The following is a 27,987-nucleotide window of genomic DNA, read 5'->3' as shown; positions in this document are numbered from 1 at the left end:
TTTGTCCATGTGTCCTCCAATACCCACAGTGAGGTCTATTTTTAGTCCTGAGACCTGCACTCCCCAGTGATCCCTGCTCCCCCTTACCCTACTAGACAGTTTTTCCACTGCATACATTTATTGCCTTCAACATATTGTGTAATTCACTCCTTTATTATGTGTATTGCTTATTTATGTTTTCCAACCTTGCTGGAATGCAAGCTCCATGAGGGCAGGGGTCTTGGTTGCCTTTGAATGCTTTGTATAACCCCGACAAAACAGTACTTAGCACATAGTGGGTCCTCAAAAAATGTTTTTAGGATATATGCCCTCTGGCCTGGACCTCAGACTACAGAGCATGCAACCATCTCAGGCTGGGGAAGATCTGGCTGGCATCCAGTGTGGTTCAGGAGGGAGACCGGGAGGAAGAGAAATCTGACGTTGTGTGTCCTGGCTGCCACTGCAGACTCCTGATTGTGAGAAGGGAGTTTTGATTTTGCTTCTGTGTTGCCTTCTGAGGGGCATCATCTTCATGTACAACTCTTGAGAGAGCTGGGTCTGCACAGAACCAGGTGGGCCTTGGACCCCTCCTCTCAGGGACAAGCCAAGATTGGCAGCAGAGAGCTGTTCCAGCAGCATCCCCTTTGGGGCATCAAGGCCCAGGCCACCGGCCTCAAACACATCCTCTGTCCCCTGTTCACTGTGCCTTGCTCTGGGGTCTTGACACAGGAATCCAGGTGGCAGATGTGAGACAAGGGACGGGATGGGGAACACTCCGCCCACCATAACCTGGGCTGGAGGGTGCGGCCCCCATGACAAGGCATGTGGGTGACTCAGCATGGCTTTGATCCCCTGAGTCCAGTTATCCTCAAGTGCCTGTAACTGAGACCAAGAGAGGCTGCCTGCCCGCCCTCAGATAAACAGGCCAACTCTTCCATTTGTAGGAGCCTAGAAGTGCCAGATCAGATTTTCTCTTTTCCCACCCCAACTCACACCAGGCCCTGGCTGTGACTCCCTTGGGGACTTGTGGCAGCAGGATGGGGATTGTTTACTCAGTGCTGGGGTCTTGCTGCTGCTCTGGCCGGGATCTGAACAGGAGGGAAGGACGGTGGGCCCCAGGCTACTTTCATTCCTGGTTTATGGGGTTGCTGCTGGGCTGCCTTCACAGAAACTTAGAGTTCTTCCTGCCCACCTCATTCAGAGGAACGTGGGTATAGGTCCTGGCTGTGCCCAAAGCTCGAGGCTCACAGCCGGCCAGACACAATGCCTGTAGTGGTGGAAGAAGAGGGAAGAAAAGAGGCAGGGTCCAAGAAAAAGACTCCAGACCTGCTGCCATTAGCAAAGAAATTCAGCTTCCCTGACACTCTGGAGGCTGCAGAGCTGTTGGGATGATACAACGTGTGCCCCTATCCCTCACCTCAAAGGAGGAGTCCTGGTGTCCAGAGGGAGCCATGTGCTGAGGGCTGGTGCCAGATTGCCGGCCATCTGTGGCAGAATTTCCCTGTGTCTGGCCCAGCGTCCAGGATGAGGGCTTCACGGGAGGAGCAGCTCAGCTCTGCTGAGGGCCGTGGGGAAGGGGCTGAGGCTTGGCACTACCTGTCAAAGGTTGCATCTTCCTTCAGGTTTACATTTTAATGTATTGTTCCCTGCATGAAGGCTACTGCTAGGGCCAGCCAGGGCCCCTTGAATGATGCTATCCACCCTGGCTTGTGGGCAGTGGAGCGTGTGTCCGCGTGTATCTGCACACCTACACACACAGGCCAGGCCTACTTGTGGAAGGAGTACAGCAAGGCAGGGCAGCCATGCCCCAGGGCAGAGGGGCCAGAGGCCCAGGATTGCCCATCAATTTGTTCACCCCCTGAAGATCCGTAGATGCCCATTCCCATGACTGCACCCTGAGGAGTCACTCTCAGAAGCCCCCATGAGGGCAGCCAGCCCATCTTGGCACCTGTGCCTTTTCTCTAAAGGGCCACACACTGAAAAGGACCTTGGCTCTGGCACCGACAAGTCCCCTTCCCAGAGCATTTGTGACATACTCTGGCAGTGGACAGAAGGACTGCGTGCCACAAGCATCTTCCTAGGACCCTCCTTCATCCCTCTGGGGGCTTGTAGTGTCCCCACTTACAAGAGGGCAAAGAGGCCGCTCTGCTCAGAATCCCGGGTATCTGCCTGTGTGTGCTCAGATGCCTTCCCCGCCCTTCTCTGACTGGGCACTGTATTGAAAAGGCGTATCCCTTGCAAGCTACATCTTCTAGCTCCCTTGCAACTGGTTTACTGTTAGTTTTGACCGCTGGACGCGCTGGTGTGGGGCTGGAGGGCAGGATCCAAGGGGAGGCCAGGGTGTCCCTCCCAGCTCCCTGCCTTGCAGCAGCATTGTGGCCTCTGGGCTCCGGTGACACCAGCTCTTCTCCTTGTCCCTCTGCTGCTGAGGGACAGTGGCCTGCTGCTGCTCCTGTCTGGGTTGCCTCATCATCCCTGTTAGGCTTTCAGCTCTTCCAGCACTGTTGCAGTTCATTTCCTGTCTGGACACTTCTGTTGAACTCCCTGGCTTGGCCCTGTCTTCCTGACTGGATCCTGATCCTCTTAGTTTTGCTGCTTTCTTTCTCAACTTTTTTCTGCAGAGAGAACAGTGGACAGGGGCCAGAGATGGCTCTGGCCATTAGGAGCTATGTGACCTTAGACAAGTGTCGTAACTCCTCCAAGACTTGGTTTCCTTTCCTGCAAAGTGGGGTTAATAGCAGCACACAGGAGGCCTGCTGTGTTGGCATCTCCCTGGGTTCTGGGAGTGAGTGGAAGAGTCTCAGACTCGAGTGGAAAGCAGCAGCAATTTCACCAGCAGAACCAGGGAGCCCCGCGCCTCTCCATAACCCTGCGGCAGGGGCCTGGCCAGGAAAGGGCCTTGGGACCTGGCTGCTGGGAGCCGTGTGTGAGGACAGACATCTCCCCAGACCCTGCCTGGCTCTGCCTTTCCCAGGCTTGTGGGTAGGCCTTGGACCCGGAACTTAGGATTTTTAGAGTCTTATCTTTTGTTAGGGAGCAGGTATCTGGCCAGAGCTGAGATGAGGCTGAGGTGCTCAGTTCTGGGCAAAGCTGCTTCGTGCCACAGGCTGGCAACAGCTGCCCTGCGGGGTGCTGGATCCTTCTCCTCACCCATGACTCCTATGTACCTCCTCTCCTGTTACCTCCAACCCCCATTAGAGTCCTTGATTCTCCAAATGAGCAAAGATGACTTCAGGCAGTCTTAAAGAGCAGCCAGCCTCGGGGAGGCAGCAAGAGGTCTGGTGGTATGAGCACGAAGCACAGGTGAGCACACCTGGCTCTTCACCTGGGGCTGGCCACAAGTGCAGCTGCTCTGTGCCCAGCAGCCAGAGGCCCAGCTGCGGTGACACCCAGCGCTGTGCGCTCACTGGCTGGCCTGGTGGGCATTCACTCTTTTCCACTCATCCAGTGAGGATGCTAATACCATTCTCTTAGGGCTGTTGGGATGCTAGGGTGGATGAAGGCATATGGGCACTCGATGAGTCAGTGTTACTGTCATTAGTATTATGTCCAGTATTTGTACTAGTACTACTAGTATTACTACTGTTATATACACACAGATGGAGCTGTCTGGGAATGAAAAGAGATATCTGGAAGTAGCCACTTGACTGTAGGAATTTCTTCCTGGAGGTGGCACTGAACCCCATAAAACCCAGCAGTAGCCATGGCCTGAGTCTTAAACAGCAGAAGCGGGGGAGGATCCTGGCCTCCTTTGGGGCTTTTTGCCTCCGCACATTGGCAAAAGGGGGCCCAGAAGAAGTACCAGCTTCTTTTTTACCGAGTCTCTACCTCAACACCTCTCCCCCTGCCCTGATGTCTGGGTTCACTGTGAGAGACACTGGCCCTAGCCCTATGCTCTGAGAGGCCATCTGTCAGCTGCGCCCTCCACCTTCCTCAAGCCCAGGGAGCCAGGCTGAGCCCTGGTCTGTTCCATCCCTTCATGGAAGGAGGGAAGAGAAAAGCAGGATGCTGGATGTTCCTCACAGGTTTGGTCTGGACTCTGAGGTGTGGTGGCTGTGGGTCTGGTACCTCTACAGCCTGGCATAGCTGAGCTTACCTCAGCCACCTGCAGCCACCTCATCCCACTAGGCCACTCTGGACTCCACCACTCTCTCCCCTCATCCCCAAGCCCAATCATAGCAGTGCCTTTAACCCAAAGCTGCTGTTGCATGGAAGTCAGATCTCCCTCCCCTTCTGCCTCTTCCATGCCTCACTCTTACTTGCTTTATCTTATCACGTAGATATTTGTGAACATGCCTTATTTCCCTTGTGAGACAGAAAGAGATCCTTGAAGGCAGGGACTGGTGGCAGGTTCATTCCCAAACCCCTAGCACAGGCCTGGATCTGAGGAGGACACAGCATCTATTGGATATACAAGCATCTGGGCACACAGCTCACAGGCACACAAGAAGTGAGGCATGGAGCTGGGTCTTTGCCACAGTCATTCTATGTAACAAGCCTCCCCAGTCTCAGTGGCATATGGCACCTATTTTCTTGCTCAGGAGTCTGTGGGTTGACTGGGTAGCTCTGCTTCAGACTGTAGGTCTAACGGGTGAGGGAGGCCCCAAAGGATTGACAGGGTTGACTCCAGGCTATAGCTTGGCCCCAGGTCTGTTCCATGTGCCCTCCATCAGGGACCCCCACTGAAGGGGCAGTGGCCACCTGGGACAAGTTCTTTTCATAGAAACCTAGCAGGAGCATGAGTGACAGCCAACCAGCAAGCCCACTTAAAGCCTCTGCTCACGTCCCATCCACGGGTTGCCACAGGTCAAAGCAAGCCTTGCCACCAAGCCTCACGTCCATCCATGGGGCAGGGCTATACACCCCACCAACTCCAGCAGGAAGGACTGCAAAGTCACAGCATAGAGCGCAACTCTATTATAGGGAGGGAGTAAAGAACTGGGGGCGCTTTCCAGCAAAACTCCCAGCACAAAGGTCCCGTGAAACACTGTCCATTCGTGGTTCTGTTGTGCTCACAGACACGCAGACTGGGCCCCGTCCTCTGACAGAATATATGACCGTGTGCTGGTGTCTTAACCTCTCTATGCTTGAGTTTTCTCAGCAGGAAAATGGGGGTAATAACAATGCTTTTCTGAGAGGATCAGGTGAGATTTAATAGACTTAATACATGTCAAATGCTCAAACAATTCTTGGTATATATTGAGCACCCAATAAAAGTAAGCTGCTACTGCTTTTATTATGACTAATGCTGCCACCACCACCATTGCCATGTCATTATTATTATTTAGTGAAGCATCCGATTATATTCCTCAAATACCTTCCATCCCCAGTTACACTAATTTAGAAGTGTAGACACGTGCACACAGCAAGCATCCATGCACACCAGGGGGGCTACAAACTAGCAACCCACTTGCTCAGTCTGCTGCAGACATGTTTTATTTTGATCTGTCTATTTTAAGATGAGGATTTCACATAAAAATCAAAATTTCTTGAGTCGTCTTCATAGGTGGTAAATACAGTTAGGGAAGAGATTATATCTCCCAGAGAGAACACATGGGTAAAAAGATGAGAGGGCTCAGGTGGATGCATGGAGAACCCAGTTGTTTAAGAGTTGGCTGGAATACTGGATGGCTGAGATGGCCAGCCAGAGGGACAGGGAGAGAAGGTGTCCCCAGGAGCAGGGATGGGGCAGGTTCAAGGACTGCAGGAGGACCCCCAAAGTCCTGTGAATTGGACTTAGCAACAAGGAGGTCACTGTGGACTGTGCTGGGGGCAGTCTGGGAGTGGTGGAGGCACAGACAGGATGATAGGAATAGGGGGTTCATAAAGAAGAGGAGAGAGAGAGAGAAGAGTGTAGCCAACCCTTCCAGGAAGCTTGGCTGGGAAGGAAGAAGAAAGAGTAGGCTGGGGGCTTGGGGTGAGGACTGGGATTAAAATTAGTTTTCTTAAGACAGGAGACTCAGCATATTTAAATACAGACAGGAAAGACTCAGTAGACAAATGAGAACACAAGAATGACACTGTGGAGAGGGAGGAGGGAAGTGAGAGGGAGCCAGGTTCAGGTGAAGGCTCCACCTTAGGGAGGAAAAATGATACCTCTTCTCTGGGCACTGTCCCTGGAGATGAGGTCACCCAGCTAGTTAGTGGCCAAGACAGAGCTGGGCACATTCGCTCATGAACTCATTCAGCAGACACTCACTGAACACCTACAGTTCACCAGGTACCACCCTAGTAACAAATGAAACAGACAAAAATTACTGCTTACATTCTAGTCATAGAAGAAAGAGACAATAAACGAAATGAAAAAGGAAACTGTATAGTTTATTGGAGGGTGAGACACGCTATGACTAAAAATCAAGGGGAGCGGACAGCACTGAGGGCATGGGCTGCCATTTTAAATAGGATGGTCAGGGCAGGTGACGTTCCACCAAGGACTTGAAGACAGCCAGTGAGTGAGGCCTGCATGGAAATGTCTGGGATTAACACCTTCCAGGCAGAAGCAAGAGCAGAGCAAGGGGTCTGAGAAGGGCCTGTGCCCAGAGTGTGGGGGAGCATCACAGAGGTGCCATGGTGAGGGCAGGGCAAGCCTGGGGCCAGTGCTAGGAGACAAGGTCACGGTACGCACTGGGGACTACGTTATGTTGGACTTTGCAGGCCTCGGTAGAGCCTTCAGCTTTCACTCTGAGTGAATGAGGGGCCATTGGGGGATTTTAAGCAGAGGAGTGGCATGATCTCGCTCAGGTTTTAATGGAGTCACCCTGGCTGCTGTGTTGAGAATAGACTGTGGGGGTGGGGCACAGCAAGAGGGCAGGGACAGAGGCCAGGCAGAGGCAGTTTCTATGATCCAAGCAAAAGACAATGGTGGCCAGACCAGGGGTGGGAAGCAGAGAGGTGGTGAGAGGAGTCTGGATTCCTGACGTGTTTTGAAGGCAGACCCATCAGGATTTGCCGATGCCTTGAATGAAGAATGAAAGGACAAGAGCAGTCAAACATGCTGGCGAGGTGTTGGCTGGAGCAACAGGAAGCTGAAGTTGCCATTTACTGAGAGGGGGAAGGCTGTAGGCAAGACAATGACATTGGGTTGGGGGAGAAGATGAAGAACTCCGTTCGGACTTGTTGAGTTTGACGTGTCTATTAGACACCCAGATTGAGATGCAAGTGAGCAGTGGTCTATATAAGTCGAGAATCGGGAATGTCCAGGCTGGAGATAGAAATCTGGAGGTCATTGTTGTCTAGGGTTATTTAAAGCCATGGGACCAGATGAGGGCATCAAGAGCATGAGTGTAGACAGAGAAGAAAAGAGGTTCAGAGACTGAGTCCCGGGATCTTTCAGTGTTACGAGATCAAGGGAAGAAGGTGGAGCCAGCAGAGGAAATAAAGGAGATTGCCAGTGAAGTAGGGGCTGGGGTTTGGGCAGGCCTTGCCATCCTAGAAGCAGAGAAAGCTGTTTCTAGGACGGAGTGACCAGCTGGGTCAAATGCTGCTGGTGTGTCAAATAGTCAAATAAGATGAGAACTGAGATGTTACCACTGGATTTAGCAACATGTTGGACGTTGCTGTCTTGACAGCAGCAGTTCAGAGACTGGTTAGCCCAGAATGGCCCCTCTGAACGTTTCAGAACCTTCCCTGTGGACTAAATGGGATAATCTGTGCATTCGCGCCCTACATGTGGGAGATGTGCCCTAAATGCCTGGGCATCTGGCAGGCTCGGGGCTGAGGGTTCCAGCAGTGGCACAGAGGACAAGAAGGTCAGATTTGGAGTGTCTGAGTAGACCCTGGGCCTAGAGGGGTCCCGAGCCCCTGGAGTAGTCCTGCTGGGTCATTCATTTGCACCATCTCTCTAGACCCTGCTCTCCTCTCAGCAGATGAGCCCACCTCCCCCAAGAGGCCGAAGAGCATCTCTGAGCCACAACACAGTGATGTGGAAGGGGATGCCACCTCTCCCTTGCCCTCCGAGTGGACCTCGGTGAGGATCAGCCCTGGGGAGGATGCAGCTGGACAGGATGTGCTGGCTGTGCGTGTCCTGGTCACCAGCGAGGACAGCAGGTATGCTCAGGCTGCTGCCAGATGGGGACAGAAGCAGGGCTGGAGGAAGGGAATCGCATTTGGGATTGGGTCTTCTCTCTACTTGCTTGCAGTGTGGCCTCTCTGTGCTTCCATTTCCTCATCTGTAAAATGGTGACAATCATGGTACCCATCTCAGAGGGAGTTGTAAGATTCACAGAATTCATCTGTAGTAAGTGTATAGAACAGTGCCCACACATCATAAGCACTGTAAGTGTTAGCAATTGTTATTTTCTCGGGAAGGGAAAGGGCCTGGCCCCATGCTCTTCTCAGGAGGCAGTGTCATGCTGACTGTAGTGAGGGGTGCAGAATGGGTGTCACCTGTCCCCAGGGCCTGCCCACTGCAAGATGGTGATGCATGGGGCTGGGCAGGCTAGGATACAGAGTGGGGAACATGAGGAGTGAAGCCCTGGTGCCTTAGGTGACTGTTTCTTAGAGTGCTGTCCTCATCACCTGCATCAGAATCACCTGGAGTGGTTATTAGCCATGCACACTCCAGGACTCCTCCAGATTCACTGAATTCACTCAAGAGGTAAGTCAACAACAGGTATTGGTTGCTTATTATTTACTAGCCTCTGAGGAAATAGCAGCGGCCAACACAAGACAAGGTCCTTGCTTTCCCATGGCTTTCGTCACATTGGGAGCCAGCTAGGAAGCAAGTAAGTAGTTAAACAAGAAAAGCATCACATATGTGCCAGGTCAAGAAATAAAATAGATGCATATGCTAGAGAGTGGCTGGTCAGCTGCCTTAGATTAGGTGGCCAGGAAAAGGCCTCTGTAGCAGTTACTGATGCCCACAATAATGCTGAGTGACAAACCAACCCCAAAGCGAGTGACTTAAACCACCCACCATCCATTACACCATGATTGTGTAAAAAAGTAGACCAGAGTAAGCCAAGCCTGACCAAGTAAGCCAGGTGCAGCTGGGCAGTTCTGGTCTTGGTGGGCTCACCTGTGTGTTTGGGCCAGTAGGGTTCTGCTCTGGAGTCTGAGTGTCAGCTGGGGTGACAGAGGGCTATTGGGCCATGGGTCTTTCATCCTCCAACTGGCAGCCCAGCCTTGTTTCTGTGGCCTTAAGAGAAAGAGGGGAACCATCCAAGATCTCCCGAGCCCCAGGCTTGACACTGCACAGTGCTTTTCCAGTTCCATCTGATCGGCTACAGCATGTCACAAGGCCTGAACAGATTCAACAGGTGGAAAATAGGCTTCTCTCTTTAGGGAAATAGCTGTAAAGCCCCCATTGCAAGGGGGCATAGATCTAAGGGGAATGATTGCAACCATCTTTGCAGACAAATTTCCACAGCCTCCCTGAGGAGGTGACATTTAAGCTGAGAATTGGTTGACAAGAAGGGACAGCCAAGGGAGAAGGGGAATGCAGGAAGTGATGACAGCTGGTGACAGGCCCCTGGGTGAGAGTGAGCGTGTCTCAGAGGTAAGAGAAGGTCAGTATGGCAGGTACACCCTGAGTGGGAGAAGAATAAGAGATTACACCAGGAAGGCAGGCAGGAGCAAGGCTTATAAGACAAGGTAAGGAGTTTAAATTGTGTTCCAGGTATCCAGTCATGCATCACTTAATTAGCCGAGATATGTTCTAAGAAACGTGTTATCAGGTGATTCTGTCATTGTGTGACCATCATAGAGGGCATTTATACAAACCTAGATGGGCGAGCTCACTCCACACCTGGGCTATACGGTATAACCTATTGCTCCCAGACTACAAACCTGTACACTGTGTTACTGTACTGAATGCTATCAGCAACTGTAACACAATGGTAAATATTTGTGAATCTAAACATATATAAACATAGAAAAGGTACAGTAAAAATACAGTATACAATATTAAAAATGGCTCACCTATGTAGGGTACTTACTATAAATGGAGCTCACAGGACGGGAAGTTGCTCTGGGTGAGTGGGTGGGTGAGTGGTGAGTGAGTGTGAAGGCCTAGGACATCGCTGCACACTACTCTAGACATTATCACACTGTGCACTTAGGCTGCCCTACATTTATCTGAAAAATATTTTTCTTTCTTCAATAATAAATTGGCTTACTGTAACTTTGTTACTTTCTAAACTTTTTAACTCTATTGTAGTAACACAGCTTAAAACACACACACATTGAATAGCTGGAAAAATATTTTCTTTCTTTATACCCTTATTCTATAAGCTTCTTTATTCCTTACTTCTTAACTGACTGGCAGCACTGTAGGTTTTTAACCAGCATCACCGCAAACACGTGAGTGATACCTTTCCCTACAATGTTAACAAGGGCTGCGACGTAAATAGTTGATAGGAATTTTTCCGCTCCATTATAATTTTATGGGACCACCATCGTTATGGGTTATGTCGCTGACTAAAACATCATTATGAAAGGCCTGACTGTAATTCAAAGATGTTTTCAGTAGAGGAGTGACATCTCATTTACAGTTTTCACAGGTCAGCAGGCCTTGCCTTGGGGAATGGATGAGGCAGGGGTGTGTGAGGATGAAGGCAGGAAGAGTAGGTGGGAGCCTGCAGCTCGGGGTCAGGATGGGAGCAGTGGAGATGGATTTGCTAATGGACTGAATGAGAGGGAAAGAGAATTTCAGGGTCACTCCCAGAATTTTTCTAGAGTGACTGAATGGCTGGTATGGTCATTTCTAAAGTGATCTTGAGGTGGGGAAGATTTCAGAGAAGGTGCAGGTTAGTGGAGAAAGTCAAGAGTTCTGTTTTGGACATGTTGGGGTTTGAGATGCTGGTGTCTGTGTGGACGTCAGGTAAGCGGTCGAATATGTAAGTGTGAAGTTCTGGGAAGCACGGCTGGAGATGGTGATTTTAGAGGCTATTAAAGCCCAGGGCTCTGATGAGTTGCTTCCAGAGTAAGAATATCTTCCTGTAGACAAAGAAGAGCTGGGCTCAGAAGAGAGCTCTGGGGCATTTGAACATTCAGTAGGCAAGTGGAGAAGGAGCTAGCAAAACCCACTGGGAACCAGGAGATGGCGGGTGGTGGAAGCCAAGAGAAGAAAGTGTCTCAAGAGGGAGGGTTTGGTTCTCTGCATCAGAGGCTGCTGGAGAGCCCAGTAGGATATGTATAGAGAAATGACCTTTGGACTTTCCAACAGGAGGCTCATTGTTAACTTGGACAAAGTGGCCTCAGTGGAGTAAAGGGGTAGGTGTGGGGGGAACATGAGGGGAAAGCAGGGACTGCAGTTGTAGACTACTGGCTCTTCAAGTCTTGACCATGCAGACTCTGGAATGGGGCTTGGGAACATAGGCTTGAGCATCCCACAGGTGATTCATTCTGATCCCCAGAGAAGGGAAATGACCTGTCCTGGATCACACAGCCTTCAGAGTCTTCTAAGCCTCAACGTAGGCAGGCCTGTTTCCATAATAACAGGCATAAACCTAACTCCAACTAGCTTCGGTAACAAAGGCAAACGCATTGGCTCATGTGACTGGGAAGTCCAAGGGTGGTCCTCATTCAGGCAAGGCTGGAGCCAGAGTCTCAAATAACCACTCTCCCTTCCTGCCTCTCTGCTGCTTTTACAGCCATTGGCAGAGAGGCTGTCTCCACACATGGAACTCGGCTACTGAGGGTCTCAGACCATATCCATAAATTCATGTCCTCAGGTCAGGATCTCAAGGCAGGCCCCCAACTGCTACTCCCACATCACATACTTCCCTCTGGGAACAGTCGGTGAACAGGACTGGGGCACCATGACCGGCCAGGCTTGGGCACTCTGATGGCTAAGGGGTCTGCCATAGACACAGGTAGATGAGTGGCAGTGGCCTTGTGGAAGGAACCCTGCTGGATTTCCATGTACAGAGAGTGTGTGCATATGTAGAGTTTCACTAACACGTCACTGCTTGACCCGTTTTGTACTTTCCCATCCTGGAACATTGTGCTTGGACTGCCCCTCTCTCTAGGACACCCTGCCTCCACTTCTTTGCCACTTGAATTCCTACCAGTTATTAAAGGCCCATGTTAAATACTACTCACCCCTTACCCCCACCCAGGTAGAATTTTCCATTCCCTCATCCATTCCATGGGGAAGAGAGCAGTATTTAAATGCCTGAAGTTTTGGGACCAAGTCCCTAATTATGAGCTTATCTGACCAGACAGACCTTGGGAGTCATGCTCCGGGACAGGTGCAAGTGAGCAGAGCAGGCGTTATTCAAACAGCTCCTCATGCATTGCTGGGCCCCTTCTGCTCTGAGCCAAGCCTGTATTGTTCTGCTCTGACCGCCATAACAAAGCACCACAGATTGGGTGGCTTAAACAACAGAAATGTATTTTCTCACTGATTGGGAGCCTGGAAGTCTGAGATCAAGGTGTGGGCAGCTTTGGTTCCTACTGGAGGATTGGAGGGAAGGATCTGTTCCAGGCCTCCCTCTTTAACCTGTAGATGGCGTCTTTTCCTGTCTGCATAGTGCTTTCCTTCTGTGCATGTGTGTGTCCACATTTCCTTTTCTTAGAAAGATGTCAGGTGTATGGGACAAGGGCCCAGCGTAATAGCCACATTTTACCTTAATGACCTCCTTAAAGGCCTTATCTCTAGATGCAGTCACATCTGAAGGTACTTGGGGTTAGGACTTCAGCATATGAGTTTTCAGGAACACAATTCAACCCACAACAAAGTCTGCAGCTGGGCTGTGCGCACCCAGGACTAAGCCCAGGCCCTCCAAGTGCGCTGGAGGAGTGCTGGGCAGGACACAGTGTGGGTGTGTTGGGGCATGGGTTCCGGGGCCCCGACTCGCCCACCCACTCCTTCCTCCTTCCAGCTCTGACACAGAGTCTGACTATGGTGGCGGCGAGGCCTCCCACACAGAGCCCTGTGAAGAGAAACCCCGGCGGCCAGAATCCCCGTGTCTACCGCACACCTCCCTGAGGGAGGCCCTGAGCAGGGCGGTCTCTCCACAGTGCCCTGAGGAGCCCAAAACTGTGCATGGTAAGCAGAGAGCCCACCGGGCTTGATTCTGGGACGCAGGGAGGGAACAGAGACCCCCACAGCTGAATTTCCCTCATGGAGGACCAGGTGACAGGAGGCCTCGCCCTTAGACTCCAAGGCAGTGGGACTAGGACCTCTGGGGAGTGGGACGCAAGTGGCAGTGAGGGGACTGGACCCAGGCCTGGTTTCCCTCTCCATGAGAAGCTTTGGAATCCCAGTGGGGAAGATGTCATGGGGCCTGGCTGGCTGTGGTTGGTCACAGGCTGGCAGGGATCAGGGGCCCGCAGGTCCCTTTTGCCTGGAGTGATTTCTCTCCTGCCTCCTGTGTGGGCACCTCCTTAGGGGCCCCTCTGGCATCCCATAGTCCCTGAGGGAAGGGAGCTGGGCCGGGCTGCTGTTGAACAACATGCGAGCCTGGACGGCATCATCTCCCTGGGACCACCTGCACAGCACTGGGGCCATTAGCGGTGTTTGGAGCTTGTGGGTTGCACCCAAACTTCTACACAATAATGAATGCATTTTTACTGCGTACCTGTAATAAGCCAGGACTTTTCCCATACGTGTGGCCCATTTCATCCCAGGATGACCCTGTGGGGTAAGTAGTACAAAGCCTGTTTCACAGGGGAGCAAACAGGCTGAGTGGTCTCCCAAAGTCTCAGCCCGTGCTGGTGACACCGTCCAGCCACCGCTGCCCAAGCTCTGGCTTACTTAGAAGTAGCTGTCTTTAGCAGCCCAGCTTGTGTTTAATACAAAGTTGACCTGGAATTGAGTGTTTTGATTCAGTCAACAACTTGGGACCAAATCATCTGATTTATGGGCAACTTCTGGACGAGCCTGGGAAGAAACAGGCTAACCTGACAGAAACTTCCTGCCCAGTGGCCCCACAGCCTTGGCCTGGGAGAGCAGGAGCTCAACTTGTCCTGCACCGCCACCTGGTGGTCAGGAGCAGAATTGCCACCTGGTCCGTGAAATGTTCCCAGGAAAACGAGGGCTGGGGCAGAAAGAACTCATACAGATAATTTTAAATCCTGGAAATGTTGAATTTACTCTAGAAATGTTTAATTTACCCTCATTTTTAAAAAAGTGACACTTTTAAAAAAGGACATATTATCATCCAAACACATTTGTTAAGTACCATTTGGGGGCTGTGCAGAGAGGCTCAGCACTGGCACTGAACCGAGTTCTCTCCTGTGCCCAGCTGGGTCCAGCCCCACCTCTGGTTACTGCGTGGCCTTGGTGTACCCTTCCATCCTCCTGGGCTCCAGCTCCCCATTTCCAGATACGAAGTCGGCCTGCCTTTCATCCCTTCCCTCCATTTCCCCTGCAATTGCCAGAGGGTTTTAGGCAACTTACAAGAAAAACATAAAACAAAATTGTACAACTATAAAGGTGAAAGATCAAGCCTCAAAATCAGGTCTAACAAAGCCAGTTTAGGAGGGATATACCCCAGAGAGGCAGACCATAATCCTAGACAGTTGCTCTAGTTGAATCATAAGTTTGATCCTGAGTTTTCTGGCTTCCAGCGTTCAAAAGGAAACACAGAACATCATTATTCTCATTGTTTATGAGAAAAACATGTATTGGTTTGCAGCAGGTCTCTGAGCAGGCACAACTTCTCCTAATGCTTAACTCTGTCGACAGTTTCCAGCTCGTACTGAATCCATGATATTGAGAGATGTGTTAGATTATGTCTTAACAGTTCCTCAGAAAATGCAGCCCTAGTATTCTTGAGGCTGTTTCTTACAGCATCCCTTGCTGGAAGGTGAGGGCATGACCAAAAAAAACAAAACAAAACAAAAAAACAAAACAAAAAAAAACAAAACAAAAAAAACAAAACAAAACAAACAAAGAAAAACCTGACTCAGCAATAGCAGTTTTCTTAGTAGGATGGGGTTGGGTTGAGAGACTAGTTGGGTTGCGTTGGGTAGTGAGATCAAAGCATTTTGTTTCTGGCAGTCCAGTTTAACTCCAGAATAAAATATAGAGTAGATAAGTGGGTAGACTGTGTGACTCTCAAACAATTCTTTGTCAAGTTAGTCTTCGTCAGTTGTTGTTTGATTATTGCTAGGTGAACCACATTGTACAGTTAAGCTCTAAGTGCTGTGCTTTGTGTTGCTGGTTATGGTAACCCCATCACTTTACCAAATAATGCAGGGTTGACCCCTTGTGTGGGTTTTATGGAGCTTCATTAACTACAATTCTCACCTGGATAAATGCCTCCAAGGTAGACCAAGGGAATGCCAGGCAAGACCAGGATATTGCTTTGAAAAGACTCCTGGTTGCAGTGTGGAGTTAAAAAAAAAAGACTCCAGGTTGGTCCAGCCATGCTCATAGAAGCATTATTCACATTAGACAAAAGGGGGAAGCAAATCAAATGTTCAACAGACAAATGGATAAACAAAACACAGTATATCCATACAGCAAAATGTTATTCAGACTTTAAAAGGAAGGGACTCTGACATGCGCTACAACTTAGATGAACCTTCAAAGTATGCTACTAAGGGAAGTAAGCCAGTCACAAAAGGACAAACGTCAGTTTGGGATGAGAGCAGAGTTCTGGAGATGGGTGGTGGTGAGGTGGTGATGGCTGCACAACAGGGCAAGTGTACTTAATGTCACTGAAATCTAGACTTAAAAATGTATAAGTAACAATTTTTATATCATGTATATTTTTTCCACAATTTTTAAAAAGACTTCTGGGACTGCCTTGGCACATGAAGGCACCTATTACATCCTCAAAATTCACAGAGCATGCCCAAGAGGGTGGCCTGAAATACAGCTCACACCCTATGTCATGGAGGCTGAAGAAAGCCCCCTAAAACATCGGGGTCAGTGATTCTTGACAATCTTGTTTAAAAGGCAGATTCCCAGGTTCCCACCATCAGAAATTCAGATTCAGTGGGTCTGGAGTGGGGTCAAGTACGTACATTCTGTGTAAGCATCCCCAGGGGCTTTGACACAGTGGGCCATGTTCTACACTTTGGGGATTTTGGAAATGCAGCTTTGTGGAAGGCCTGCCTAGATGAATTCATTGTAAAATCCACGCCCAAGCAACTAAATGAATAGATCTAGTGCATTGGACTCTTGGCTATAAACTAATTAGATTTAGGAGAACAACCTGCCCCAAATTATTCTGGCTTAGAGGAATCGGTATTTATCCATCTTTTTTCTGGCAATAATTTGATAACAGGATGGTCCAATGGGATATGGAGGACTCTTATCAGTTTGTAATAATAAAATGATATCATCAGCACCACATGGCAAAATACCCTCTGACTCCTTTTACAGTGGGTCATGCACTAAGATCTCTGAAAGTGCTCCTTTGAAATAAATAAACACACATAGAATGTAAGCAAAGAAGAAGGGATCAGCCCACTTTATGTTGCTCAGCATTACTAGCCACCCTATTGTTCCCATTGTGGTAAAAATGTGTGCATGAGTGCTCTATTAACACCAGTGACGGAAAATCTTGAATTTTAGCCATTTCCAATAGGTTCCATTCCACAAAGTTAGAAGCTAAGAAGAAGCAATTAGAGCTTTATGCAATTTTTTTTTTTTTTTTTTTTTTTTGAGAAATGTCTTCATTAAGTGATTAAGAGGCCAGCTTTGGCCAACAGGATGTAGCTGTGCTTAAGACCTGCTTGCTCCTTATGCCTGGAAAGCCCAGCCAGCCAGCACTTGGGAGGGTGAGCTATCCATCTCCTCATGGGGAGCTGTGTGCCCATCCACACAGGCTCCTCCTCAACCCCATGGACTGGATTTTGAGAGTAGGCCTGTGGGATTGGAAACCTGCCAGATAGAGCAGGCATGAAGCGCCTCCAAATGTAACCACCCAATGGGTTCTCCTTGCCTGCTGCCTAGACTGAGCTGATTTATCAAGACAGGGGAATTGCAATAGAAAAAGAAAAAGAGTTTAATTTACACAGAGCTGGAGAGCACAGGAGACCAGAGTTTTATTATTACTTAAATCAGTCTCCCTGAAAACTTGGGGATCAGGGTTTTTAAAGATAATTTGCTGAGTAGGGGTTTGGAAAATGGGAAGGGCTCCTTGGTCAGGTCAGAGATGAACTCATAGGGAGTTGAAGCTATCTTCTTGCACTGAGTCAGTTCCTGAGTGGGGGCTAAAAGTCCAGATGAGCCAGTTTATCAATCTGGGTGGTACCAGCTCATCCTCTGAGTGCAGGGTCTGCAAAATATCCCAAGCACTGACCTTAGGCTTTACAATAGTGATGTTAGCCCCAGGATGCAATTTGGGAAGATTCAGAATCTTACAGCCTCCAGCTGCATGACTCCTAAACCACAATTTCTAATCTTGTGGCGAATTTGTTAGTCCTGCAAAGGCAGTCTAGTCCCCAGGCAGGAAGGGGGTTTGTTTGGGGAAAGGGCTGTTATCATCTTTGTTTCAAAACTAAACTATAAACTAAGTTCCTCCCAAAATTAGTTCAGCCTACGCCCAGGAATGAACAAAGGGTGGAGGTTAGAAGCAAGATGGATTGGTTAGGTCAGATCTCTGTCACTGTCATAATTTTCTCAGTTGTAATTTTTGCAAAGGGCATTTTCACAAATGGAGTAAGGCGGAGAGAGGAGTTGAAGGAGCTGGTCTTGAGGAAGGAAAGCCCCCAGGTAGTGGTTGACACTTATGCTCCACAGCCTGGCTGCTAAGAAAGAGTTCCACTGTGAGACCTGGCAGGGAGCGGAATATCTAGGACTGTTTCTAGACAGAAAGAAAGACAGAGGGCTGGGCCAGCTGGGCCTTGGATTTAGAGTCCTGGATTCAGACCCTCTCTGCCTCCATCTCCCATACCCACATCATGCCCTTGGGCTTCCTTTCCGTTCATGCTTCCTGGCCCTGCCTGTGTGCACATTCAGATGTTCACCGTCCCCATCCTTTCTCTCCGGCAGTGATGGAGGTGCAGAGGCCTGAAGCCTGAGAATGCATCTGCAGGCCTTGTGTGGGAATATGGAACATGTGGACCCCACTGCCCACTCTCACACCCTAAGTGACAAAGACCTGTTTTTCTTCTGCATGTGATGTTCATTTTGCTCAGCTAATCCTCAAGGCCCAGCTGGCAGAGGGCTCTTCCATAGGAAGTACAGTGTCCCGCAAATATGTTTCCCTTGGAACCAGGCCAAGGGAGGGCCACAGCAATGATGGTCCACAGTCTCAGTTAAACCTAGTTTCCAAAGGGTTTGGGGGGCTTTGTCGGGAGAGGGGAGGCAGAGAATAGAACTTCCTGCAGCTTCCTGGCTTCGGTTAGAGCAGCTCCACTTTTTAATGTATTACATATATGGAACATTGATGTTCCATGATGACCTCAGCTTTAAATAACTGTTCTGACATGAATGAATATGTGCATGTATGTATATACACATGCATGTATAAATATATCAACACATATGCATATATGCATATGGATGCTTACTGATGATCTTAGTAATGATAGTTCACAATTTGAGGCATTCTCTGAGGGTGGTACCTGTCCCATAGCAGGGTCTCAATAAATATTTGATGCCAGGTGTGGTGGCTCATGCCTGTAACCCCAGCACTTTGGGGGCCGAGGTGGGGGGATCACTTGAGCCCAGGAGTTTGAGACCAACCTGGGCAACACAGTGGGACCCTATCTCTATAAAAAATAAAAAATTAAAATTAAAAAATTATCTGCATGTGGTGGTGCATGCCTATAGTCCCAGCTACTCAGGAGGCTGAGGTGGGAGGATCATTGAGCCCAAGAGGTGGAGGCTGCAGTGAGCCATGACCCCACCACTGCACTCCAGCCTGGGTGACAAAAAAAAAAAAACACACAAAAATATTTGATGCGTGAACAAATGAAAAGTTTGGTAGTGTATGTTGTGGGGACAGGAGTATGGTGTGAGGGAAGGAGAGGGTTCAATCTATTATAATCATTAGTCTATTAACTTGTGGTAAATGAGCTATAGGAGATAAATTCCTACTTACTGTACACATTAAATGGACTCTTCCTCCCACCCCATCTTCCCTGTCCCTTTCTTTTTCCACAGCAGCTCTGCAACGGGCCAATAGCTTCCAGTTTCCAACCCCAAGCAAATACCAGAACTGGAGGAGAGAATTCCGGTGGAGTGAGTCACTAGCTCTCTGGGAGTGGGAGGCTGAGACTGGGCAGAAGATCTCTGGTTAATTCTCAGGGGCAGCTGTTCTCATTCCTTACATGGTATCTCTCTGGCGCGGCCTCCTAGTTGTCAGAGGCAAGAAATAAAATATCAGGTTGACTTTATTTCCACTGCTGACTAGAGGGAGCCTTTTCCAAGGGACTCAAGATCTTCCCATTCCCCTCCACCCCTGGCGCAGGAATTATGGAGCTTTAGGATTCTACAGTTTCACCCAGACAGGGCCTTAGCCATCGTTACCTCTAAGCTTTTTGAAATACAGACGAGTAAACCGAAGGAACTCTATGATTTGATTCTGTACACTGGAGTGAGACTGGGGCATCAGATTAATGACCTCATGCAAAGCAGGATGCTACAAACAGACACCCATGCATCCACACACACATCCCTACACACACACGCACATGCACACACACACACACACACACACACACACACACACACACACACCCCTGCTCCTTTTTCAGAGTCAGACTTGGTCCCAGTGTCCTGGGGAAGAGCAGGGCTGTGGCAGGTGCTGAGGCAGCAGGCCCTGCCAGGGGGTGCAGTGACCACACACAGACTCACAGCGTCTAGGCAGGCCTGGGATCCAGGGGCTGCAGCACTTACTGCGCAGAGTTCCCTCCCCAGGCCCTGGAGCAAGGGGCAGAGACTCTTCATCCAGTTCCAGGCTCATCGCTGCCTTCCACCTCCCCCGACACCCACTCCCTCTCCGGCCTCACCCTAGGAGAGGAGGACCCAGAAAGGCCTTGGCTTAGACAGGGGTTTCTACCAAGAAATGTTGCAGTTGGAACTGAGCCCTGGTCTTCCTTCCTTCTGAGTCAAGGCTCCCAGCCAGTGAGTCATTCCCCTGCCATCCGCAGACCCACCACCCTCGCACCGGGTCAGGCTGGGACAGGGGCACCTCGGAAGCAGGACCCAGGGCTGCACTCTTGGGCAGGCCACTTCGTCTGGGGACAGCCTAGAGTGACTCCTGAATCCTCTGACAGCCCCCAGCGGTGACAGCAGAGGGTGGAGGAGCTAGCGTTGCCACACATGGGCCATCGCCTTTACTGCCCTGCTCTGGCCCTCCCCAAGTCCCTGGAAGCCTGCTGCCCGGGCCCCGGATGCATGGGTGCAGGGTCCATCCCAAGGCTTCCAGCCCACTCTACTGTGTGCCGCCAGTGTGGGGACTCAGTCCGTCCTCAGGAAGCTCTCAGCCTGGGGTGAGAGCAGGGAGGCTGGTGGTAGACCCTCCCAGTAGGGCTGGGTCGCTGGGGGAGGTGCAGGAACAAGAGGACTGCTGAATAGCCCCATGGTGTCTGGAATGGGCCTGGGAAACTCAGCCTTTAGTTATCAAAGAGTATTGTACAGTGTTTCTCAAGAGTATACGAAAGCTGCTTTGAGGTTAGGGCTTGAGTTTTGATCATTTCAATCAGCCTAGTGTCTAGCATGGTCTGACCCAGAAGAGGAACCCAATCCTTGTTTGCTGAATCAATGAATGAGCAAGCCAGCTGAACTGAGCGCAAAGGGAGCACATGGATTCAGACCTGCTCAGGCTACTGCCCCTAGAGGGCGCTCCAAGACTTCGAGAGGGATTTGAACCTTGCCAAACCTCGAAGTTCTGGGAAGCTGCACCCTGAAGTCCCAGTCTCACAAAAATCCCGAGAGCCGAAAGCCACGACAGCCATCTTTTTTATTGTCTTTATTTTGCCTAAAAGAAAATCCCAGGGAGCAGGGCTGGCCTTGCCATTGGAAGCAGAATGTGTGGTACCATCCCTCCTGTCCAGAGGCATTACTGCCCCATCACAGCTGGTTCTGGCCCCAAGCCCCAGGTGGGAGGGCTGGAGGGGCTATGTGGCTGCCCTGGGCACCCTCCCCAGCTGCTCATGCTGCCAGATGACCTCTAGGATCTACAGGAAAGGTTGCTGCTGCTAGAGGGCCCAAAGAGGAGGTAGCGCAAGCGCCTGACCCAGAGGCAGCCTGGATGCTGAAACTCAGGCCCCGGTGCGCGCATCAGTATCCTTCACACAAAGCAACCCTAAGGTGCCAGGGGCACGTGTGACTGAGACCCGGGCAGAGGACAGGGCAGCCCCGGGTGGGCCGTACCAAGGTTTCAAGGAAACGGCCAGCAGTGGGGGATGTGAGTTGGCCAATGAGGAGCTCTTGGCCCAAAAGTTGGAGAAATCGTAGCTGTGTAGAGTGTGCAGCCCCCTCTGGAATGGGCCAGAGCTTCAGCAATGTGCTTCAGCAAATGTCTTTACCTGGATGCGGCTTAAGTGTGTGAGAGGGTGGGAAACTAATGGAGTTCATATTTTGCCAACAACTAGCTTTTACTTTGTGTCCTGCGCCACTGGGCACCTTTTTTTTTGTTTTGTTTTGTTTTTTTTTTGAGATGAGGTCTCACTCTGTCACCCAGACGAGTGCAGTGGCGTGATCTCGGTTCGCTGCAATCTCCATCCCCCAGGTTCGAGTGATCCTCCCACCTCAGCTTCTCCAGTAGCTGGGACCACAGGCGCACACCACCATGCCTGGCTAATTTTTGTATTTTTGGTAAAGACAGGGTTTCGCCATGTTGGCCGGACTGGTCTTGAACTCCTGAGCTAAGTGATCCACCCACCTCAGCCTCCAAATGTGCTGTGATTACAGGTGTGAGGCACCACACCCGGCCAACTGGGCATCTCTTTTTAGCCCATGTTATCTGCTCAACCACTCCATGAAACTGCACCAGACAGCCCACTTTTTGGATGAGGAGACTGAGAGATTAAGTAACTTGCTCAGAGCCGGGCAGCTGGTGTGCATGTGAAGGGGTGAACTTCCAGGCTCCCCTTCACCATCTTCTGAGAGGACCCAAAGACACAGTGGGCATCAGGAAGGGGAGGTTTCCCATCACCTCTCTCCCCAGGCTGTGCCCACCTCCCAAGCAGTGGCTTGAAGGGCAGCCCAGGGACAAGGGGCGCGGCCTGAGCTGGGGCTTTGATTCCCTCATCTCCTCAAGCCTTGCTGGAGTTCCATCTTGAAGGTAGTGCATGAGGACCACGTGTGGAGAGAAGGAGACCCCCTAGCAGCGGTGGGAGTGGGGATTAGAGAAAGGAGAAGAAGGGAGCAGCTTCTGGGTCATGACCTCATGAGCCCTGAGGCGTTTCTGTCAGGCTTGGTTCCTGAGGTGGCCCTGGCTTCCTGTCAGGAAGTCCCTGAGGGATCCTCAGGGGAACAAAAAGGCAGTCTGTTGGGCTGAGAGGAATTGAGGCAAGTGAAGGAGTTTGATTCAGAAGATGGCAGAGAGGGAGAATGAGGGTGCAAGAAGGAAGGAAGGAAGGAATTTGGCAGGAATTTGGCAAGCTGAGGACAAGGACGGGAAGCAAGGCAAGGACTGACTCACAACTTTTGCCTTTTTAGGCTTGAACCTTCTAATCGTGGGCTGCGATGGGGGTGCAGTAGCGGGAGGCAGGCCAGCCGCCTCCCTGGCAGCTCCTTCCTGCCACCCTCAGATCAGATCTGTTTCCAGAATTACCTTTTCCCTCCAAAGCTTTCTGCGAGACCTCCCTCTGGGAGCTTGCTGACCGTGTGCATGTGGTGCCATCTGTTCAGAGCCCACGCCTGGGACGTGCAGTCACACATTTTCGCATTGATGTACGGGGGAAAGCAGGGGAGAATATCGAGAACAGTGTGGGCCCCCGGGGGTGGAGGGGACTCAGTGGAACTCTCCTTGGGATGGGACTTGGCCTGCGTGAGTCCCTGAGGAGGAGCTTACCCCTCGGAGCTTTGGGGAAACTGAGACCAGGGGATTGTGTTGCACTAAGAAGCAGGTGAAAATCTGAAGGCTAGACACCCTGGAGGAAAATCTGAATGAGTCAGCTGAGCGGCCAGAAGCAGGGAGATGGACAAGAGAGCAGACTCGTTCCATGTGGCGGTCCTGGGAAGTTTCTGAGGGACATCCCTGTATGCCACCACAGTTCATGAGAGAGCTGGTTGGGCTGAGGGTAGGTACTGAGAGGGCAGATCTGAGAGGGTACATGGCATTTTACTGAATCAGTTTGAGCAAGTGATCTCAAATGACCCAATATGGAGACAAAATGTTTGAGATTTTAGATTTAAGGTTACCATGCTTGAGGGAAGCAAGGGAAGAGAGTAAGAAGGAGGGGAGGGAGAGAGGAAGAGAGTACACATATGTGAGCTTGGTTGATCTTGCAGTAGGCTACGACTGTCAGCAGACTAGATGATCTCAGCCCCCCACAGCACAGAACCAGGCCTGTCCTCAGGGCCCTGCCCCACTCCTTTCACCTCCATCTCTGAGTAGCCACACTGTATCCTGTTTGTTCCCTGACCAACAGGAGCTTGGCATGGGCCCACTCCATATCCTTCAAATGATTTGATACTCACTGTAACCTCCCTCTCTTGTATTCTCTTAAAATCTCAAATGACTCCCTCTGTCTGAGAGCCTCTTGGCACACATGTGAGAAGAAAGAGCCCATCTCATTTGTCGTGGATGTCTATCCTTTCTGGGCCCATGGCTAAGGGTCCAGCATCTTGTGGGAAGAAAGCTCAGGTGGTTTATTGACTGAGTGATTTAACACAGCCCAGCTCCCAACCACAATGGTTTTAGGATGCTCTTTGGAGGCAGATGCACATTTCTAAGAAACGTTCTGGAAATGCCCTGATACATCTCTCAAGAGCATCCTCGCATGAGTCTGAAACATAATGGTTCTTAGACTTCTCACCCTGGGACTTCCTTTGCCCCACGGGACCCTGACACTGCTATACCCATTCCTCTGAGTCCCACACCTCAGGCACCAGGAACCTCTGAGTCAGGCTCTGACATCTTCCTCTTTCTGATGGTTTATAGAATTGGAGCTTCACTTAAAGCCTCCTCTTTTCTTGATAAAATAATAACACCTTTGTAATGAAGGGTGTGTTCTTTCCTTGGTAGGTTTGACGCCAGTGAACAAAAGAACTATGTCACCTCCAAAGGACCCTTCTCCTTCTCTTCCTCTTCCTTCATTGTCTTCTCGTTCATCTTCCCCACCATCTTCTTCTTCAGCCAGTGTTTCTGAGCATGCTCCAGATGGTTCCTCCCCACCTCAGGTGAGTGTCCTTGAGGGTCCTGCCCAGGTGTCAGGAAGCTGAGCTACCTGTACTCTTCCCACCTTCCACACTTATCTCTGGATTCCATGTGCTCGTAGGTCAGCCTAAGGGCAAAGCCAGGGCCAGAAGATACTCTGTCAAGGTTCTACCCCAGCCGCCTTCATGTATACCTTTCACAAAATCTCCTGCTGCTACTTCACAGCCATCCCTGAGGACACAGTCATTCCCTCAGCAAACTTTACAGGGCTTATACTCCATGCCAGGTCTCCATGAGATACAGAGCTGCTAGGACACCTTTCCCTTGAGAACTTGCAAAGGGCATTGAGGAATTTGCAGCTGTAGGATGGAAGGCACGGAAGTGAGGGTTCCTTTGGTAGCATCCAAGAACCTTGGAAGCAATATCTTCCTTGAATATAAAATATCATCATTGATATGCAGGCTGGACTCTTTCCTTCTGTATGTATTTATCAAGCCTCTGTTACGTGCCAGGCCTGTTCTAGACTCTGGAAAGTAGAGTGCACAAGACAGAAAAGATGGGTGCTCTGGTGAAACCCCTGTGCTATTACCTGCCCTTCAGGCACCAGAGCTCTTGGGAGGACACAGCCACCCCTAGAGTCCACTCATGTTCCCTCTTTGCCAAGGGCCAAGTTCCTGCATGCTAGAAATAGCTACTTTCTCGATGGTGCAAGGTAGGATGTTAAAAAGGGTCATTGGAAGGTCTTAAGGGCCATTCTTGTGCTACCACAGCTTCAGCCCAGAGGGTGACTGTCGCTTCTTACTTTAATGGCCTCCAAAGAAGCAGCCTTGGTTTCTTGGTTGTTAGAGGAACATACCTATGGGCGGATCATGCCCTTTAGTATAGACAATGACTGAGCACCCACAGAGGCCCAGCCAGCCCTACCCTCATGGGCCCAGGAGCTTACAACAGCAGGGTTCTACCTTTGCCTTCCCCCTGGCTTCCAACCCAGGTAATCTGTGATTCAGAAAAGCCTTTCATCAATGCTGATTTGGGGGTTCTGGGCAGATCCTGGTAGGACCCAAGGCAGCTACTTAGAACAAAGAGTATCCCTTTGAAATCATCTTAGGCAAAATAATTTTTGAATTTGGGCATCTGAAATGGTAAGAAAAAAGGGGAGGGGTTGTAGATTGAGATTTGCTTTAATCATATAAATAAATGGTGAAATTTTTAAAATAACTGCTATTTTTGCCCATCCCATCTAGATGACAGCTTCTGAGTCCCTCTCACAGGTCTCGAGAGGTCATGCAAGTCCTCCCACCCCAACCTTTCAAAGGCGAACCATAGCCCAAGGAGCACCCAGGGAAATTCCGCTGTATCTGCCTCATCACCCAAAGCCAGAGTGGGCAGAGTACTGCCTGGTAAGCCCTGGTGAAGATGGCCTCTCAGGCCCTGCAGAAATGACTTCTGATGAGGGCCAGCCAGCAGAGGCACCTCTTGGGGACATTGGAAGCAACCACAGAAACCCACACCCCATCTGGGGGAAGGACAGGAACTGGCCAGGTCAAGAGCTATCTCCCTTGGCTGGAGAAGACTGGGAAAAAGGGAGTACTGGAGCTGGGAAGGAAGAAGAGGGAGGGCCAACGCTGGCAAAGGAGAAGTTGGGCCTAAAGAAGTTAGTCCTCACTCAGGAGCAGAAGACCATGTTGTTGGATTGGAATGACTCCATCCCTGAGAGTGTGCACCTCAAAACCGGGGAGCGACTTTCCCAGAAAAGTGCTGAGAATGATAGAGGAGGCCGTGTGCTAAAACCAGTCCGCCCCTTGCTGCTCCCTAGGGCAGCAAGAGAGCCCCTGCCAACCCAGAGGGGGGCTCAGGAGAAGATGAGGACCCCCGCGGAACAAACTCAAGGGGAGCGAAGCGTGCCTCCACCCAAGTCCCCACTGCGGCTCATAGCCAATGCCATCCGAAGGTCTCTAGAGCCCCTTCTTTCCAACTCTGAAGGTGGGAAGAAGGCTTGGGCCAAGCAAGAATCCAAAACTTTACCCACACAGGCCTGCACTCGCTCATCCAGCCTTCGGAAAACCAATTCCAATAAAGACAGGGACCAGCATTCCCCTGGGAGAAACCGGCCCTCAGCCTTTAGCCCTCCTGACCCTGTCCTCTGCACCCATAGTTTGCCCAACCGGCCATCCAAGATCTTTCCTGCACTTAGGTCCCCACCCTGTAGCAAGATTGAAGATGTCCCCACACTCCTTGAGAAAGTGAGTTTGCAAGAGACCTTGCCAGATGCTTCTAAGCCTCCGAAGAAAAGAATCTCACTTTTTTCCTCTCTCAGACTCAAAGACAAATCTTTTGAGAGTTTCCTCCAAGAATCCAGACAAAGAAAGGACATCAGGGACCTCTTTGGCAGCCCCAAGATGAAGGTGCTGCCTGAAGACAGTGCGCAGGCCCTAGAGAAGCTGCTGCAGCCTTTCAAAAGCACCTCCCTGTGCCAGGCAGCCCCTCCCCCTCCTCCTCCTCCTACAGCAGGAGGTGCAGGTAAGTGGCTCTGTCCTGATAAATGTCTGCACTTCATGCTGGGCAGTTAGTTATCTTCATTGCATTGACAAGCAGGCATCTTTCACTTCGTTTTGCTTCTCAAATACTAACAAAAGTAGGAAAACCCTAAAGGTGAAAAATTTGAAAAAAATCTGAAAAAATTAGTTTTGAAATTATAGAAGGTGTTGAAAAGAGACCAATCAAGTATAACCCTACCACCACTTTCTCACTTATTTTCTTTCTTTCCATAGGAATATTTTTTAGTAAGTTGTACATAAAATTTTGTTTTTTTGTTTTTTTGTTTTTTTTTTTGAGACAGAGTCTCACTCTGTCACCCAGGCTGGAGTGCAGTGGCATGATCCCAGCTCACTGCAACCTCTGTCTCCCAGGTTCAAGCGATCCTCATGCCTCAGCCTCCCCAAGTAGCTGGGATTACAGATGTGTGTCACCACGCCCAGCTAATTTTTGTATTTTTGGTAGAGATGGGGTTTTACCATGTTGGCCAGGCTGGTCTTAAACTCCCGGCCTCAGGTGATCCGCCCGCCTCAGCCTCCCAAAGTGTTGGGATTACAGGCATGAGCCATCATGCCCAGCCTCTGTTTGTTTGTTTGTTTGTTTGTTTTTAGAGAGAAAGGGTCTTTCTCTATCACCCAAGCTGGAGGGCAGTGGCCTGATCATGGCTCATTGCAGCCCCAAACTCCTGGACTGAAGCACCCGGCTAATTTTTTATTTTTTGTGGAGATGGAGTCTCAATATGTTGCCCAGGCTGGTCTCAAACTCGTGGCCTCAAGCAATCCTCTCACCTTGACCTCCCAAAGTGTCGGGTTACAGGTGTGAGCCACCATGCCTAGCCAAAAATTTTGTATCATTTAAAAGTCAACATTATATCATAGATATTATGCCAATTACCATGTAGTATACATTAATGTGATTTAATTGAATATCCTGTCTGGTAGGTATGGTGAACTATTGTCTTATTGTTTAACTTACATTTGTATATATGTTATATATGCATATATTTATATTTTATATATGGTGTTGAATGAACATCTTTATGCATATGTTTTTCCCTTTAAACTCCTAGCCTAAACACTTATGCATATTTGCTTACCAATGAAAATGTAGGCTTTTTAAATAATTTAAACCTGATTAAAATTTTTAAATTCTAAAATTAATATATCAAATAATCAGAGTAATCCAACAATATGGAAATATCTAATAAAAAGTAAAATGTATTATCTCATCCCCTCTCCTCCTTGCCAAAGTTTTAGTCTATTCCCTTAGAGACAGTTTAGCTAAACATTCACACGAG

General features: G+C 49.9%; 1 protein-coding gene across 19 annotated transcripts in view; it reads left to right on the top strand.

Annotated features, from left to right (window-relative positions):
• Positions 1 to 27,987, top strand: part of LOC105486894 (microtubule associated monooxygenase, calponin and LIM domain containing 2) — a 260,006-nt gene that overhangs the window by 174,532 nt on the left and 57,487 nt on the right. For 13 of the 19 annotated variants that reach the window (XM_011749977.2, XM_011749981.3, XM_011749980.2 and 10 more), the window contains 5 exons: positions 7,824 to 8,025; positions 12,804 to 12,970; positions 18,989 to 19,066; positions 24,024 to 24,178; positions 25,400 to 26,675. In XM_011749977.2, the coding sequence (XP_011748279.2) occupies positions 7,824 to 8,025; positions 12,804 to 12,970; positions 18,989 to 19,066; positions 24,024 to 24,178; positions 25,400 to 26,675 (1,878 nt within the window). The remainder of the gene's footprint in view (positions 1 to 7,823; positions 8,026 to 12,803; positions 12,971 to 18,988; positions 19,067 to 24,023; positions 24,179 to 25,399; positions 26,676 to 27,987) is intronic. The other 6 variants (XM_071075090.1, XM_024794443.2, XM_071075091.1 and 3 more) reach the window with 4 other exon arrangements.

Source organism: Macaca nemestrina, chromosome 12 (assembly GCF_043159975.1).
Source record: "Macaca nemestrina isolate mMacNem1 chromosome 12, mMacNem.hap1, whole genome shotgun sequence".
In the NCBI taxonomy this organism is placed as follows: domain Eukaryota; kingdom Metazoa; phylum Chordata; class Mammalia; order Primates; family Cercopithecidae; genus Macaca; species Macaca nemestrina.
This window is presented reverse-complemented; position numbering and strand designations above follow the sequence as displayed.